Source organism: Gymnoscopelus microlampas (genome assembly GCF_963454915.1).
Source record: "Gymnoscopelus microlampas genome assembly, chromosome: 23".
Lineage (NCBI taxonomy): Eukaryota > Metazoa > Chordata > Actinopteri > Myctophiformes > Myctophidae > Gymnoscopelus > Gymnoscopelus microlampas.
The window spans coordinates 23029533-23049089 of record NC_139960.1 but is presented as its reverse complement, the minus strand read 5'-3'; the positions used below and the strand labels follow the sequence as shown (position 1 = coordinate 23049089).

General features: G+C 42.6%; 1 protein-coding gene across 4 annotated transcripts in view; it reads left to right on the top strand.

The window, feature by feature from the left end:
• Positions 1 to 19557, top strand: part of osbpl8 (oxysterol binding protein-like 8) — a 118001-nt gene that overhangs the window by 23363 nt on the left and 75081 nt on the right. For 3 of the 4 annotated variants that reach the window (XM_084049727.1, XM_084049729.1, XM_084049726.1), the window contains one exon: positions 2399 to 2496. In XM_084049727.1, the coding sequence (XP_083905853.1) occupies positions 2452 to 2496 (45 nt within the window). In that variant the 5' untranslated portion in view covers positions 2399 to 2451. The remainder of the gene's footprint in view (positions 1 to 2398; positions 2497 to 19557) is intronic. The other variant, XM_084049728.1, reaches the window with a different exon arrangement.

Sequence of the window (19557 nt, the reverse complement as noted above, 5' to 3'; positions counted from 1 at the left end):
GTTAACATACTGTGGTAACATATACATACTGTATCATAAGATACAAAGCACAAAACTTATAGCATTTATTTATTTAATTACACACCCCATGAATCCTTGATTTCATGGAGATTTTTTTGTTTTTGTCGCATTCCTAAGTCAATAATTTGATGACAAGGCAGAGACTCCCATAGGAGACTCAAATGCAGGTCATTTGTATCTATAAAGGCACTGTGGAACTGCACAGACCAAAAACTGCACAGACGTGCAGCTGGTCAATTCAGACCGCTGCAACTGGTTGCAAGTTGTAACCTTGTTGCATTGCGAATCGTTGGTGTGGACTGGGCTTTACCATAAAAAGGAAATGGATCATGTTGTGGTCACACACACCATGTGACGACAGAGGAGCACAAAGACATTTTGTCAGGTGACAGTCAAACAATGAAGCATGCGCTTTGTGTTTTCCATGACATTTTTTTTATTTCAACACTATATTATCGCTGTCAGGTGGAAATCTTGTATGTCCAAAAAGAAACACTTCAAGAAAAAAAGAGCCTGTATACCGTTGTAATTATTATTTAGTCAATGCAGTTGTGTAGCTGGAGTTCTGGACCAGGTCTATGGCTGTGCACCTTCTATTTGGCCCACATGCTCACAAAAATGGTGGAGGATTCTGTCCAGGGATGGCTAGAGTTGTGTTTTAAATATCTTAGTAAAATCAACATAAATGAACAGAACCTGCTACCACAAAGTACCATAGCATCCAGACCAGCTACAGAAATAAACATGACATACTGTACCCCATATCAATTATCTATTCATATGCTGTGCTCATTATGTTATTGTACTATTATTGATTATCCATTCATATGCTGTGTTCAAAGACTTAATGTCAAATTAATCAACCATAATCAAAGCGATGAAAAGCCTGTCTATCTAAGTATCTATACTTATTGGACCATATCTATTCACATGCCATGTTTGGTTGTTAATTCACATTTGTATTATTGTGCATATTAACTAACCTTAACTCAAGTTAGTTTCAATTGTGTCTTGTAAACATCCTTTAGTATTCCAAAAACTGGCTCAGGAGGTAGAGTGGTTCCCGGTTTGATCGGCTCAACTCCTCCTGTTAATATTGTGTTGAAATGTCCTTGAGCAAGACACCGAACCCATAACTGCTCCTGATGAGCAGGTTGGTGCCTTGTACCGTTCCCTTTTGTCATCTGTATGTGAATGTATGTGTGCGTGTGAATATGAGACACACGTTTATTTGTATTTTTTTTAATTTATAGTAGCCATATTTCTTTTACCTCTTTTTCTCCCCAATTTAGTCCTTATGCCAATTAATTCATCCCCAGACACATTTCTGTGTTGTCACTGCTGTTGTATCCTACTGACTCACCTGCCAGTGAGGTGCCCCCACCGGGAAGACGTAGAGCCTCCGTCCTACTCCTCCCGTCCAACACTCCCCACTGACGGGTGCCGCCCCAGCCCGCAGGAGTACGTACAGTGACAGATATCACTCTCCCCGCCCGGCTTCCCTCCCCCAAACACAAGCCAATTGTGTTCACATAGATACCCGACAAAGCCGGATGCACCACAGTGGATTCGAACCCACAACCTCGGTGGTGATGGCCATGAGACACACATTAAAAAGCACTAGAAAAGTGCTAAATGCAGACCGTCCATTTTACCATAATCTTCCTTCCTGTATCTGACAACCTGGCAGGATCTCCTTCGCCTGTGTTCACTCCGGAAACAGGCTGTTTATTTATTGTCTTGGCAGTCACCGCCGCACAGCTTTGATGTGGAAACGGTGGTATGGATTGTGATAAATGTTCTGCCTCCCTGGAGAATATCAATCCTTCTGTAATCCTTTGAAGACATTGGTAATTTCCCAAAAGCACGGACTCTGATACTGCTAGTCCTGGTTATTGACTTAAGGAGGTGACAAGGTTGATTGCAAGTAGGATCATGAGAGACACAGAGACGATCTCTCACCTCAGCATGTAGACATTGGGCCTTAAAGCTGCATTATTGAGTCTGCTGCATATGTATTTACAAGGGAGAACTGACACTGGGAGTGTGTACAACATTTGTTTCAAGTGGCAGGTGTGTGCTTTATGGATTACATTAGAGAGCAGATGGGAAATTATCATTGGGGAAAGACACCTGCTGTTGAAGAGCTGTCAGAAAATGTATTTGTTTTAGCCAGGTTCTTGTCATTTAGATTGGTTTTAAATGTTCTGTCTTCTGTTACTTTTGTAGTCCTTCTAATGGTGGGGCCTTAAAGGTGGCTATATCTAACCAGAGGTGATGCGGCATGCTAGCAGGTCTTTTTTTGTTTTCTTTTTAAAATAAATTGTATTTAACAGTAACTAACTAAGCTTGTAATGCCTTGTTTCTCTCCTGACAGACATGCAGGCCGCTGAGCAGCACTAACACGCCCCACTCTGGCTCAACGCAACTATGGAGTCTTCATCCGAGTCACAGGTGGAACCTGAAAAAAACGTGGTGAGTCATCCCATTGTTTCTCTGTCTGTCTGTCTGTCTCTCTCTCTCTCACTCACTCACTCACTCACTCACTCACTCACTCACTCACTCAGGAAAATGACATCACCTTCACTTGTCTCATCCCACCCCATCCTTTAACCTTTCCATTAACATGCAACTGGATGTCTTCAGTAATTGGTGCCTTATGTCCATACGTATCTGGGCTTGTTTGTACAGGCTTGGGGAAGGACGTGTCATTTTTTCCCACTGGCTACAATGACAGCGAACATGCCCGCAAAGCAGAGCCCAATCTAACAATTAATGATTAGCCTAAGGCAATAGTATCGCTAACCTGCCACAGGCTTGGCAGGTGCTGGATAGTGGTCGCTGAACTTGGCTGTGTAATTATATTTCTGTGTGTGTGTGTGTGTGTGTGTGTGTGTGTGTGTGTGTGTGTGTGTGTGTGTGTGTGTGTGTGTGTGTGTGTGTGTGTGTGTGTGTGTGTGTGTGTGTGTGTGTGTGTGTGTGTGTGTGTGTGTGTGTGTGTGTGTGTGTGTGTGTGTGTGTGTGTGTGTTGGCAGGGGACATGACGGATAACACTGAATCACTTTGTCTCGGGTCAAAAACTGTCCATTTTCACATCCAACTAGGTGTTTTGTGGTCAAAGCAGAGACAGGATGAAAATGAAATGAATAAGAAGTGCTCTGTTCCTCAGGTGTATACCTGTCATCCTCACAGATGACAAATGAGCTAATTATGCAACACAACAAGGAAGGTTATAAAACTATATAACCTGCTGCAAAAACATCTCCACTGTATGATGCTATCACACATTGAATATTGTTTCACAAACAGGTCGTTTGCTGGTGCCACAGTCCGGGAACCAATTGAACAACTTTCCAAGAGAACCATCAAGGTCTTAGATAAGAAACCAAACTCGTACCATCATTGTTACATTTTGGAAAAGTATCACTTTTTAAGCTTCGCTCATTTTTAAGTCTCTGCTTTGTCTATAGACGAATGCACAAGAGCGCTGGCACTGCGCTGCCATAGCTGCGGTGTCGCTGTACAGAGTGGAAGCCGCTTGACACCGCAGTTATGAATGCCGTTCTGTGGATTTGTCTATAAGTGTCTACATGGACTGGCTCCTCCTCCAGTGTGTGTGATTTTATCCACAGGAAAAGACTGGACGTGGTACTAGGTCAGACACCAAAGGGTACTGTGAGGTCCATCGTAGGCCGATCACTTTAGACAGAATGTACTCTCCATCAAGGAGCCTACGATGGAATGTAGCCTCCCTGTCACTCTAAGGTAAAGCCCCACCTAATGTACTTTTAAACTAAAACAATGGTTAAAAATGTCTCAAACATATGACCATTGATACATTAAAAATCTTAGATGTGTCAAAATACTAAATAGGTTTTGATTTTCTACTGGCTAGGTATTAGACTATACTTACGGTATTTAGGTTGTTTGTTAGGCGTAAATGTGGCATGGCATTTAATTTGTAGGCAGTTGTGTAGGTTTTTTTTTTCTATATTTGTCATGTTGTCACTTTGGTGTTTTTGTATGTGGGACTACGGATAGAAATTAGCTTCTAGCTAAATCCGGCATCTTTACATGCAATCGTGTGTATTGATTGAAATGTTCATTAATGTGCACTGTCCCGCAAATAAACTAATGAATAAATAAAATAAATGTATCAAAGTGACAAAATACCCCAAAACCCCCACATTTAGCAAATGTAACCACATGAACTGGGCATATTCTCATCATAATTCTCATCATAATAGGCAAGAAAATAGCACAAGTACATTGCGATTGACTATTTGTAGAGGTAAAAAAGGAGAGGACCAAGTATTGACCCGTGATGGACCCCTGTCAGCAAAGTATATTCGGTTTAAGTGGTTAATCATTGTGTGCATTAAAGTCAGAGAGAACGATGGACAGAGGTTGGCAATGAAACGTGTACAAAGAAAACCTTGTAGCAAATACATTTGTCAGTTTAGGGCATGGTGCAAATTTCCTCTTGCGAAGTGAGTGTGGGCCAAGTATGATTTGTCCACTTTCATTGTTTCGTGTTAATTGCTAGTTATGCTGGAATTGGCAACTGAAACCTCATGAAATCCCTTTGACATCTATCGATTCATGTACAGTATCTCTAGTGAACAGGTTGCTTTTTTCTTTCTTCAGGGACAGTCACAAATGTTAAACAAGTGAATTAGATAGCATGTTTTGGATGCTACGTTTCCTGGTATCCAAGTATCTCTCTGTACTCTCATGTGAATATTTACCTTGTTTATTGACTAGACCTCATGCTTACTCTGCTTATTCAGATTTTGCACTTGTAAGTCACTCTGGATAAGAGCTAAATGCCTAAATTGGAAATTGTTTTGATTATGGGCACTGTATCAGATCTTGTCGTTGACAATTAAAACAGCAGCCACAGTGGGGACACATGTTTCAATTGGTCACAAATTATGGTTTGACACTGGCAGTAACTGTCACTTTGTTGTCAATATGACACAATCTTGTTTGTTACATCCAACAATTTATTATGAGAGTCCACTTTAGTGTTTTATCATGTGGGACATTCACAAACGTTCATTATTTTGTCCTTTTAAATTTCATTACGTTTTTCGTTTTCCAATCATTCTTCACAAGCAGCACCATGTGAATTAGCCTATTGCACTACTTTAGGGTTAAGTTAGTCCTTGCATTGTGCTATTTAGTTACATAGCCTATATTTAATTCCTTTGCACTATTATTTTGGATGATTATTTTACCATAGTTTTTGTCCATGTGAAATTAAAGGCTGGCCCGAATGAGTTGGAAGCCCGAACCCTACCCATGCCGATCTTAACATACATTTTATCAGCCCAAAGCTGAAACGACCCGAAAAACTAAAACAAAAATTCTACAAATGGCTGCACGTGGGACTCGGCAGAGGCTCAAACAAATCGCATAGCACTACGGGATGGGGATGAGACCGAGAGAGAGAGAGAGCAGTTGCTGTGTCCATTAGCTCCCTCTGGCACAACAACGACTAAGTTCTGCTAATTGCCTGAAATATTGATGAAACAACAGGTTGCGTATTGCATTTTACTGGATTTAATTCTCTTCATTTTAGCAACCACCCTACTATTCTTGATCTCTCTGCATGGGGCAAAAAACGCTATAGAGTTCAATTCTGAGTTACATTTATTACTGTTCATTGTTGACGACTGGCATGGCAGCATAGTGTGAGACTCAGGAGGTGGACATATTGTGTAGTTGGCAGACATCCTGCTGTTCACTGAAAGGGCCCACTGGAGGAAAGGATGGCTCCAAACACAAAGATGAAAGCCTCCGGGAAGGCTTCCAAGTGTCTGCTCCTCTTCCCCTCTCTCCTGTGTTCTAAGACCTCACAATTAGGGAACGTCTCTCACTAAGGATTTCATTGGCCGGCGGTGGCTCACCTCCGGTTTCAGCTGTCTCTACATTCAGGCATTCACTGTTGCTCAATTCGGTCTCTTTGGTGTCATACTGTGCATATTAGGGATGTGCAGGACTGACCAAAATCTGTTGATTATTCTACTGCTATTAATAACGATTATTTGAATATTCGACCGATTCTGGCAATTCTGATTGGATGACTTTACAAACACATTGCATGTGCCCTTGATAGCTGTTACTAAACAGAGATAATATCTATTCAGAGATCAACCTTTCCAGTGGCGCAGCCAGAACGCTAGTATAGGCTGGGCCTGAGCAGGAGCGGGTGGGCACGCATGCACGCGCACGCGAAAAATGTGTGGTTATTGCGCGGATATTGGGCGTTTTTGGACGTTTTTTTGTTACTTTATTTCGGTTTTAGGGTTAGGGTTAGGGTTGGGTTAGGGTTATGTTATTTAATTCTTAGTTTTGCCTGATTTTACCGATTTTCTTTATCCAAAAATTAATTATAAAAAAATTTAAAAAGAAAAAATCCCAAATTATTATTTTTTTGCAAAAATCGATTGGGTGGGCCAGCTTTCTCAAGCTTTCTTTGTGAGGGTGGCCGGGTGGACCCACCCACCCACCCAGGCCTCAAGAGAAAACAGTTGGCACCATCATGCTGTTCCAGCTAAACACAAATGACAGATGACAAGTTTACAGTAAAATCCGGAAGGGTTAATCTATCACTGATCTCTGAAGTGTAAAAATTATCCCATGAGGGCACATTTACCCTTTTTCATAGATTAAAACTCCAGATTTTACTGTGTGTATACAGTACATTATGGACTTGCATGTTTGCCAGATGAAGACTTGGACTAGCCTAAGTAACAGTGTGGTTGTAAGTGCAGTACACGTGACGCAGCACGGCATGTCCAACACTGTCCAACTGATGTTCAGTGCCACATACTACAGGAAGCAGACATCCTCACTCAGGCTGTGTCTTCCTGTTGATAAGAGTACAATTACAGCTCCAGCTTCACTTTGCTTGTCAGGCGCAGAACACTGTGGACGGAGCCAAGCACAGAATGATAGCGCACATTTTTCTTTCCGCAGCATTGATAGATTTTTTTAAATTTAATTTGAGAAGTAAAATATTAATTATAAAAACTATATATATAAATAACACTCCATACAGGCTGATATGGACAACGTTGATAGATCTATCGATGTTTTTATATAATAAATATGAATTATTGTTTTAGCAGATGGTAGCAGCTTTATTAATCGACAGATTAATTGAATAATGAAAAAATATATAATAATATATATAATATATAAACGGATGAATCGATCATGAAAATAATTGTTGATTGCAGCCTCTTTGCCAGTCAACCTAAGCTTTGATTAACTCTAGGAAAAGTACATTTGCAATTGTAGCATTGATTCAGTTGGCAGTAATGACTTTCAAATTGTGTAGGGAAATGTCCTGAGTGACATTTAGATTTTAATTAACCAGTAACCACTGTCTTAGTGGGAGTACAGAAAGGTTGAAGTCGGGCTGTCTCTGCTATAAAAGCCTCCACACCCTGTCCCTGGTGTGAAATGCAATCCACGACCATGTGGCTGGTTTGGAGCACTGTAATCAGCATGGTATGGATGTATTGACTTTGAGGACCATTCAGGCCACATATGGCATGGCATATGCTGGCCGTATGTGGATTAGAGTGAGAATTACTGTGTGTGTTTGTATGTGCATGTGTGTGTGGGCACGCCCACTTGTACAGTATGTAGGACTGCTATTTAAGCAGAATATGGAGAACCAACCATGCTATTTACAACACCAAAACACATATTCCCACATGCACATAATGACACAGTGAGTACCTCTCCTGAATTATCCAGTTACTACAGTGTAGCCTGGGAGGATATACTGCGCACACACACACACACACACACACACACACACACACACACACACACACACACACACACACACACACACACACACACACACACACACACACACACACACACACACACACACACACACACACACACACACACACACACACACACACACACACACACACACGCACACACTATTCCACAACTCTATGTTATACATGTATCTCGCACTCGTAAGTCGCTCTGGAAAAGAATGTCTGCTAAATGCCTAAATTATAAACTCCTTCATACTAGGTAGGATACCATCTTGGGTGGTGTGGGTGACTTATTTGTTACATTACTTTGAACTGTTGACAGCAAATACTGTATGCCAAACGCAACTATAGCTACAGTATATTGTTTGGGTCTATCCCTACTAGAAACTTCAAAGAAACTGCAATCAGATGGTACTGTATGTTACTAAAATATTAAAGTTGTGAAAACATCAACCTATAAAAAATGGATGGGACACATGTGGATCAAGGGAAACCAGGTCACTGTTTGGTGTGTCAGTTTGTTCTCATATGAAACTGTTTAATCCTTCAAAGGCAGCCATACCACCCATGGCCAAAACATTCATTTTAAAACAAAATGCCAGATGCCAGAGGGTTGCTGTATAAAGCCATCTTCTATTTGTTTCAATAATTTTGAAATGCACACTATGATTGTATGTGATGATCTGTAGTAATCTCTGCATCTGATCATCAGCAATTTTCTAATGGGGACCAAACATATTTTCTATGACTCAAAGGATTTCCCTTCCCATTCTTGGATTGTTGGTCAGTTTTTGGTTGCCAAGAAGCTACTGAAGAATTCATGGTGCAGGCACTCTTGTGTCATGTGAAGTGTAGCACTAGCATATTGCTATGCAGGAATCACACAGTGAGGCTGTGGTAGAAGTATTAATACTGCTAGTAAACTAAAAGGGGCCTTCACTTTACTTCTAATTTATTTATTGTGTAAACTTAATCCAACTCTATAACTTGTATCTCAGCCTTGCAGGAGTTTCCAGAGTAGCGTTTTTCTTAAATCTAATTTCCATGACGAATAAGCTGAATATCTATCTGTAATACATACTAAATGTTTGGTTGACTTGTTGTATTAGGATCCTTTAAAAAGTTGTGAGTTCCTTGCCAGCATAGTACAGTGTGAGAAAGTATATTTTGTAAATATGCAAATTAATCACTTCTCCCCTAAGCCCATGACATGAATCATAGCCCTCTCTCAGCAGGCTAGATTTATACTGTTCTGCCACAATTGTCCCTTTGTAGGAATTGTTAAGGACAATTTAGCCTCACTCAGACTTCAGCATGAATGGTTGTTTTTCTAAAGCATCACTTTAACGCGTTGAACCTACCACCAGATGCATGCTTTATTGCACGCGCAGTATCAGATTTGCACATGGCTGTTCTCACCAGCAGCTTTTTCATAGGGCATTTGTCTGTCTCAAAAAGCAGCTGATGTGAAAAGTTGTCATCAGCATACACATAACTGATTTCTGTTCTATATTTGTCTGAAAGCCTGTATCATCATAATATGTAATAGATAAGGGAAATTAAAAATGTTCTGATTGTTTTGATTCTATCCTGTTTGTTAGGACTATCATTTCTGTAGATTTTTGGAACGGCATGCACGGCCTTCGGAAATTCTGTGATGTGTTTTAATGTGTACATCTTGGACTCTCTTGCCCACATACAGAATTTGATAGCTTAAGTCCAGAAGTAGCGTATCATATTCTGAACAAACAGTTTGTGCCTGTCAGAAACAGGTCACAACAATCTAGTTATGATAAGCGGGACATAAATGATCGTCAAATCAGCGCTCATCTAAATTAATCATCAGTCAGATTAATTGTATAGATTAATGAAAGAACGTGGCTCATGTAGGCTAACCGCAGCTGACAAGTTAGGCCTACACATCAGATTAATTTCAGAATGGGTTTTGTTTTGGGTTGCACGAGGCTAGTATGCAGTCGATAATGTAAACAACTTACTAAAGGTCCCGGTTCTAAACAAGATTGAATTCCATATTGGTATGGTTTAGTGCCATTGATATCAATGGAGAGTCATTTGCTTCTTTGTAGCCCACCTCGATCAGTGATATACATATAATAAAAACAGAATTAAGCATTGTCTTCACTCATTTAGAATATATATTTCTATACTGTAATAAAGACAAAGCATGATAATAAAATTAGAATACTGGTTATATCCAAACTGTATGACTTGATCTCACTTTATTAATGCCACAATGGTTATTTTCTATGTGTAAAATAAATACATTTATATTATGGGTTGATATGATATGATATCTATGAAAATAGCATTCATTAACAAAGGAGCGGGAGAAAAGGAGCGGGAGAAAAGCAGCATCTGTGCGCTCATTAGCGATGCGCGGGTCGGGTTTTTTCATGACCCGCCCCGCCCCGCCCCGCGACGGAACCCAACCCGCCTCAACCCGCCCCGCGAACCCATATATAAATCTACGGCTCAACCCGCCCCGCGACCCGCGATTTTTTTTTTTATTCTGTAAAATCATGGTTAGAAAATAATCCCTAAGTGTATTCAAACTGTTTTATTGTTATTATTCTTATTCTTAATAGGAATAAAGACAAAACAAGAGCATGTTATTATTTTTATTTTTTTTGCGTGTGAGAGCGCGTGACCCGCTCACCCGCAGCCCGCATAATTTTCTCCGAAATTCTGACTCGACCCACCCGCGCCGCGGGTTGACCCGCGGGTCCCGCGGGTTACGGGTCAACCCGCGCATCACTAGCGCTCATGCTTGGGGTTCTGTACGTACGATAGCTACAAACCGATGTCCCTTGATGCATGCTTGGCTGTTGTTACACTTTGCTGGTAGGAATTGCTGTTTGTTTACTGTTTGTATGTATCAGTATTGCCTGTTGCACTTCATGAACATTACTTGTTCTGTGATGGGGCAGGGAGGGAGGGAGTGTGTTATACAGTGTGAAAGCAATTGTTACATGATCCTATCAACGTGAAATATTGGTTTTCTGCAACGTATGGTGTGATCTTTTTACCCAACATTATGTGACAGCTACATACATTGCACAAGTAATTTGATGCATGGAAAATGTTTAATGTTTGTAAACCATTAAAAGGCAACCAACCTATTAGTACAAAGAATGGGATATTTGCCTTTTCCTCTACACAGTCAAGTACTGTAGCTAAGTGATGTATTCTATCCATAAGCGCGGATTGAGGTAACAGTCAACAGTCATATAGGTTAATGGAAGCAGGTCAGCAGCAGAGGAGAGTACATTAATGGTTATGTACTCCTCTGTAGGTCCCTGGGGTGCTTGTTTTTTCTGTGCTGGCTGAGGAAATTAGGTGGCCTGCTTTGGTTTATTGGTGCAGAAAGGCCTGAATTACCAAGACACATGGTTTGTATGTGAGTAGGAGCTCTGTTGCTGTGATTGTGTGTTTGTGTTCAAGATTGTGTGAGACAATGTATGTGTTTGTAGTTTAGTTATGTATGTGTGTGATAACACAGTGTTGCGGAAGTTACTTTAATATATAATGTAGTACATATTACTTCCAATTAAAATGTATACATTGTGTTACAATTGACCCTTTGTCAAGTCCTGCCCGTGGTTGTGCCCCTCTTTGCACCCATTGGTTGCTGTTTCTTTGTTGGACAAAAATCCTCTCCCCATCCACTACCATTGAAATAACGTGTTTTTCAGTTGCTTCGTACTTATATTCAGTATATTGAATTCTTATTTTAAACTCGGTCTGAGTAAAAATGAACAGGTGCAGTATAGTTGTGATTGTCATGCAAGCATGTAGGAGCTCGCCAATCAGAGGCAGTACCGTAGGACCATAGAGGTATGCGTAGGACGCGCAGCTTGTCAGTCACCGCGGGGAGGCGGGACATGGGAACTGGAGCAGAGTGTGAGAGAGGAGTTTAAGTTTTACTAAATTATTAAAAATGTTAAACGGCATCGCCGATCCGAGCGCATTAATGCAGATTAACCGCGCGCTAGTATTGCTCTTTTTGGTACCTTTGAGAAATCTCTGCAACTTCTAAGCGACGAGCTATTAGCCCGAGACGAGACAGTGGTACCCGCGACTTCGAGAGAGAGTGCTTTGAGCGACAAGGGACCCTGGATACCGCCTTCCCAAATACAAAAAAGGTAAACAGGGTCCCGAAAGGGGCTATGCATTACCCATAATACTGTGTGTGTATTTGTGTAGGTGGTAGACTGCCATTTGAGACAGACGTGTCTTTATAGTATGTTCTGAACAGCAACAGTGCACACAGATAAATGGAGAAGAAACTGAACATTATGAAAAGCAGAGGTGTGAGAGAGAGAGGAAGAGAGAGAGTGGTAGCATACCTTCGCTGTCGAGAAGAAACCTCATGTGTCCAAAATCGTACATTTTCAGCAACTGGAAAAATAGACTTTGTTCCAATTGATCCAATGTAATTATTTAGTCACAAGAGTTGATCATTTTAATTGGTTAAATATGTATAAAACCCACAGACAGATGTATGAACCACTTTCAACCTCATCAGGCATTTTTCAGAATTCCTAAAAACATATGCAAATAGCAGATGTATAATATCCCAAAGCATTTCTAATGTCATACGATGAAGTATAAAATAGGGCATTCATTTATACAAATAAAAAATATTAAATATGGAGATACAAGGCTTCTGACCAACAGCGCCAAATCTACGGAGTAGGGAAAGACTGAGTATTAGGGCCTAACTGTTTGTCTGAAAAGAGAAGGAGATGGGAAAGACTAAAAGGGAGGAGAAAGAGAGCCAGGGTTGTGGGCAGCAGGACAGCATGTGAGAAGGAGGGAGGGAGGGGCTAGGTCTGTTTCTTGCCTGTTCTGTGTATGTGTGTGTGCATGTGTGTGTGTGAGAGAGAGAGAGCTGAGCTCAGTGGCTTGTCGTACCAGGTTTATTACCACAACAAGAAGCAGCAACAAGCTCGTCTCCTCGCCTTACGACGGACACACGGTATGCATGTCCTCTCTTCTACAAGTGTGCTCGAAGTCGAACACATGCAAAGTGTGACACAAAACGTCAGTGGGTGAGGGTGTGTGACTGACTGACTGATTATACGACTAGAGCAATCCAGCTGTTGGAGAGCTGTGGTTGGTCACAAGAGTTAGTGCCGTTTTAGTGTTGTTTTCATTGGAGCTGGTTGGTACAGTATTTGTTAAAGGTACGGTGTCTGAATTCAAAGTTTGGCCATGTGTTGCTCAAGGGTTAAGTGTGTGTGTGTGTGTGTGTGTGTGTGTGTGTGTGTGTGTGTGTGTGTCTGTGTGTGAGAGAGAGAGAGAGAGCTTGAGTGTGCCCCTTGTTTGTTTTGAATGGCATGTCTTCACAGAGACCCTTGTATGTCTGTGAATGGGGGTTGTTCTGGGAGTTGATTCAAGCCTAATCAGTGCTAATCAAAGAAGGCGAGGCTTCTCTCTCAGAGAGAGAGAGAATTATTGAAACATGATATCTCCTGAATGTATCTAATGTATCTCCATTTTAAAGTCATCATCAGATCACCCCATCCAGATCACAGCAGCGATCAATTTCCTTAAGTGCCAGTGAGCTACTTTCTGGTTGAGCAGCATTTGCTTCAAGACCATTGCTGTGTGGAGAAGAGAAAGATAAAATTAAAGATTGATCCCTTCCTGGCATGTGTTATTGTTTTATTTGTTTGTATTATTTGTGGTATTATTATTTTTTGTAATAGTGTTATTTCAGGAATGGTTGTGTTTACTTTTCAATTTGTTTTTCATCCCACTGTGAACTGCCACAACTGGAGCCTTGACTTGGACACTGCATCAGAGATGCAAGCAGCCGGGTCTGGCTATATGTAATCAGATTGATACCATTAGCCGCGGCCTGCGCTAATTCATTTCGGACAGTTTCTGGAGTCAGGCGATTGACTTTACTCTCTTTCCCAAAGATTGAGAGGAAATCTTTTAAAAGCAATGGCTTTTCACAGAGGTCTTTACTGACCCAAGCAAGGGTTCCTCGGGCCCTGCTCACATGCTATTAGTAGTGGATGTTTCAAATGGACTGTAATTACATTAGTGGATAACAAGATACAGCCTTGGTCATATTTCATGGATTTATCAGGAATTTGCAAAAACATACCAGGAATACAGCATAAGACTTTAGCATTAAAACATGCAGAGTTTTAATGACAGCTCTCTTGTGTCATCTGAAGTGGAATGTTTATACTTAATATGACAATTAGGGTTAACCCTGATTCTTCATTCATCACTACCTGTTTTAACACAGAGATATACCAAATGACCATTCTTGCATGCACTTGCAACATTATGCTAATAGTTTCTCTTAGCTATACAGTGGTTCTTAATATAGGGTCCAGGGGTTCTCCTGTTAAATGATTGATAGTTGGGAACCAAATGGACCCTTACTGGTCTGTAAGGGTACAAATGCAATCAAATGGATCCTTACCGATCCATTTGGTAGTCCGTTTGTGAGAGTTGAATGAACACTTAAGATTTTACAGTGTAGATTGGGGTCCCAGAGATGCCGTCTTTACCATAGAAATTCATGACAGACAGACGCTGTCAGCTCAAAAAACACTTTCTGTGGACATGGCCCCTGAGGGTCGACTTTGCTATTTATTGTCACCCTACCCCTTGAGTGATCAACCTGTCACTTGCAGAGTGTCACTGAACCCAAGGACCCCTTGCACTGTTGAAACAGAGACACGACCACATAGGGCCACCCACAAACTCTACTCCTTCCCCATGTTCAAGCGGGTTGAAAGGTTCCATGTAATGACATGGTGGTGTCTGCAGCATCCTGTTTGAGGTTGAGGCTGTGCAGCAGAAGCTTTGCAGTGGGGGGGCACAGCTTCTCCCTTGTGAAAGTCAAAAAGCTAGGGGAGACGTAATGAAATTGGTTCCTAAAGCCTAGTTCAGAACCACGGTTTGCGATGAGACAAAACCACAAAGCCTGATTTATACTACTTCCGGCATGTGACGATGGACCATAAATTAAGCAGTAGAACATAGTGGATACTAGCTGTCAGGAATAAAATAAAAGCTCAAAGATGTTATTATGAAAGTTCACATTAATCATTATAAATTTTAATCTAAATGTTTTATTTTGTTCTATTAAATCTAATAACTTTTTATGGTTTCCAGTCATTTTGCACAAGCCGCACTTTGAGAATCATTGCACAACTTAGGTTTAGTTACTTGCATTGTGCACTTTAGTTACATTAGATGTAAAAGGGGGGGATTCCCCTTTAGGCTTGTCACCAGCCGCTAGTGGTTAAGATGTTTGGCTTTAGTGTCCCTTCCCACACGCGAGACCCAAGTTAGAATCTCCGGTGTAACATAATATCCATTAATTTGTTAATTGCTGATAGACTTCACATATTCATTCATATGTTCATTGTTGAGATTGTTGATAGACGACGCTGCATATGCTCTCCATCACTATGGACAGCAAGTCACTCCCTCACAAAAAAAAGCCTGGGCACTGAGGCTACTCCCTCAAAGAATTAAATATTTTCAAGTCAAACAGCTCCACTTTTTTGTCTCCTTGACGACCAGAGAACCACTTCACTTCCCTCAATGATGATGCTGTCCATCCGACAGCCACCTGATGAGCTCCCCGGCCCAATGGTGAAACATCCTGCGGCGGGTTATCAGATGTGTGTGAAGTGTAAGAGTGTTAAGACTGCTGCGATCTTGCGTTCCCCAGTACCCACACACACCTACAGTTGACTTTCTGCCCCAGTTCTTGCAAACACTTTTTTTTTTTCTTTTTTCTGTCACCTGCTATTTCATGCTCTTCCTGTCTATTTAAGGTTTCGAGAGCCTATCAGGCTTCGAAGCCTTATTGGGATACTAGGCTTTCTTTATTATTATTACGGGGCCAGGCTTCCAGCATGGACCCGTTTTGTTATTGGCATTATTCCATTTCTTCTTCTTCTGCCACTTTTCGCAGTTCTGGCTGAACCGTGCATACGCTTTTTACGAAACTCGGCCATATGATAGATGATTGTTCAATTTTGTAGCAAATCGCACTTTCTGCGTTTGATGCAGCTAAGCTACAATCGCTAGACCCATTGAAAGGGTTCAAGAAGAGTGGAGAGAGTTGTAAGCACATTACTCATACCTGGTGTCTTTGATGGTTTTTTATTTACTATACAAACAATCTAGTCTAAAACTTAGTTACCAGTTAGCAACGGTTAGCACTTTAGGCACCGGTAGTTAGTGGTTAGGTAATAAAACCTGAGAGAGAGAATAAGCACATAACACACAGAGTATTAAGGATATGACTTCACATCAGACGTACACATCACAAGTACAAAATTACAATGTTACTCACTATTGGTCTCTCACTCTCTTGTAGGATCTCGGTAAGTTACTTAAAACCCATATTTCAGGTAACCCACGGCACTGTTCCTTCTGAATCTAAAATCCTGTGCTCAGGCAGCCTATTATATCAACTTCACACATAAGGTCCGCCTTTAGGGCAGATCTTTAAGCAACAGGAAGTTCTGGTTACCCACAAGGCTTTGCGCTTGGTCCTGTCTCTTGTTACACATCACACAAGGGCCGGCTAGCTCTGGCCCTGCTCAGTCAACCAAAGGCTCTTATCTCACAACCTTCCCCCGCTTGGTATGCGAGGGGCCCTTTGAAGCAGCTACCTCACCAGGGGGTCTAATCTGGCCTGCTAGACTCAACTTAAAGGGACATGTATTCTCCCACAGGACAGATGACAAAGTACATTACTATATCATTAATAATAATCCACGATTATCTTTCATAATCATAGATTATTTCCACACCTGCCACCTGTGTGTCTGATCTAGGATCCAGGACACACACAAAACATTCCTCGTGAGCTTTTTGGCTCTTTAGATAACGGCTCGGTAAAACAATTATTTAGTATGGCTCTCTGTAAACTGCTTTGATCCCATACTCATACAGGTTACATTTTCAACACACATTGTCTCTCAGTGGCTCCAAACCCATATTTTGAAACGATTAACAGTTCAACTTAATGTTCTCAATTTGTTTGAAATACTTTTTGGACATTGTGGCTAATATTTGATCTCAAATTGACTTTACTTCATAGTAAATCAAGACCAATTTAATTTAGCAACAATTCTTTTCCACTAGTTTATCCCTGAGATTTGTCCTAAATCCCAGGACAACTTAACTTTAATTGTAGTTATTATCTATATTCAAGCATGAACCCTCCAAGGCCCATTTGTTTGACACCCACGTGTCTTGTCTTTTCTTCTCTCCTACCACTAAGTCAATGTCCTATTTTAGGGCATTTTGCCATGGTAACTGACATTGCAATTTGGGCAAAAGGGTTAAAAGATTATTAAAATAGTTGATCTACAATTTCACCTTAAGAAATTTTAACTTTAACCTCAAGCACACATACAAAAATGCTTATACAATCAACAAATAATAATTCAAACGGTTTGGTTACTCAGATCATGAGTCAAACATCAGTAAAGAATATATTTTGTTGGGCGGAAGAACCTCCCAACCATAACTTGGTGGCATAGTTTTGGAAGTTACAAGTAGCTTAATACATTTCATTTTGCGTTAAGTTTTTCTTCTGTGGTATATTGCAAATCCTAGAAATGATACATTCATTTACAAAGTATATCTCGAAATTCCTATGTAAACAGTCGCTTAAATAAGACATTTCGATTTTTTAGACACCGCGCTGGCATCTTTTCGCTTCTCGTTTGCACTGCTCCCTTACTCTGAGGGTGGCAGCGCAAGTGTCAGTTCTCAGCTGTTGCCAAGAAAGAGCTGGTTGCTCCCTCCGCAGAGGGTGAGGAAGGCTTATCTTTTATCTTTACCTTCTTTTTTCTAATTATTCCAGCCCCACCAGGACGAAGCATTCTCTCTGCCTGGATCCTGGCGGTAAGAACTGAAAGGACCTGTACGCCAGGCCACACCCACTCAGACTTCCTTCTGAGTGGTTTTGGGGTTGCTGGGTTGGCGCCCAGCCCCCTATTTCGGACAGACCCTGGTCTGCCTTTAGCTTGTCGCCTGCTCCCAGGCCTGCCACCTTTGTGACACGCGGATTTGGGGCAAACGCCGCCCTTCTTGAACGCCACCAGTCTGCTTTTAGCTGGTCGCCTGCCACCTTTGTGACACGCAGGCTTGGGGCGAACGCCGCCCTTCTCGGATGCCACCAAGACGCTTTTAGCTGGTCGCCTGCCACCTTTGTTAGCCGCAGGCTTCAAAGGACCTCCCGGCTGACTGGCCATGGCTCTCCGCCCTGGCGTAGTGGTCTTCTTCCCCTCCATCTTGAGTGGGCTGGTGTCGACGTCCGTCGTAGCGGCGCCCTCTGGACGGTCCTCCATGACAGCTGTTGTGGCTGACACCTCCGACGGTGCCTCTCCTGGTGCAGCTTCTCCAGTAGCGACATCCAGTGGCTGGCACCCCTCTGCATTGAATGGTTCGGTGGCGACGTCCTCTGACGCCCTCGCCTGCGCGGCTCCATCGACCATCTCCCTTGCAGCTTCTCTCGCGACCTCCAGTGGCAGCTCCACCGCGCCCGCAGCTTGGTCTGCGGGAGCAGCAACGCTGTCTGATGGCACCTCCTTCTCAGCCGTCAACGGTTCCTCTCCTCCAGCTGTCACGACGACGTCCTCTGACGCCCTCGCCGGCGCCTCTCCTGCGGCCTCTGGTGGATGGTGTCCCTCTGCGTTGAGTGGGTCCTCCTCCGTGACTGTCACGATTGACGCCTCTGCCTCGACCGCCACGTCACCCGTGGCCTTGTCTCCAGGAGCTGGTTCGACCTCCGATGGCACTCCCTCCTCGGCCGCCGACTCCTCTGCGACGTTGACTCCCTCTGGAACCTTCTCAGCGTCGTCTTCTGGAGCAGTAGCAGCTTCTGGTTCAGCCGCTTGCACAGTGGGAGTAACTTTCTCACCTCCCTCTGCAGCGTAGAGTGGGGTCTCTGCGTTCGCAGCTTCGTCTGCAGGAACAGCAACGCCTGGTTTGACCTCTGATGCCACTCCCTCCGGATGGCCCTCTGGACGGACTTCCTTCTCAGCGTGGTCCCCTGGAGCTGGTTCGACCTCCGATGGCACTCCCTCCGCCGCGTTGTCCATCGAGACTGCTCTGCTGGCCGCCTGCTCATCTGCGATGTTGGCTCCTAGCACGGCTCCCTCCGGATGGACCTCCTCCTCAGCGATGGCTGCTTGTACAGTGGGAGTAATTTTCTCACCCCCCTCTGCAGCGTAGAATGGGACCCCCGGGCAGGACCCTGCGTTCCTCCCTGGAGTGGTGCCATCTGGGTTGACTCTGAGAACTGCTGGCCCAGGTGTGACATTCCAACCTCCAGCTGCTCTGTCCTTTACGACCGGATCTGCTGCCTTCTTATCTGTGGAGATAGTCACTCGCTTTTCCCTCACAGCAGGGGGGTCTTCACTCGCTTCGGCTTTTGACCATCTGGTCAAAGTTGCCTCCTTGATTCTCTCTATAGTCTCGTCATACTCAAGGCAACAGACATCCTGTATCCTGCAGATCGCAGATGAATCGATGCCAACAACTTCCAGTATGGCGATAGAATATGTAACAACCTCTAGGAATCTATCTAAATCAGCTCTTACCTCCCATGCCAGCCTTTCGCTTGGTAGACCACAAAGAGCAAACTCTGCATCTCTCCTAAAAACTGCTTGAGCTGCTTCACACCTCTCTAGTAACTCAGCTA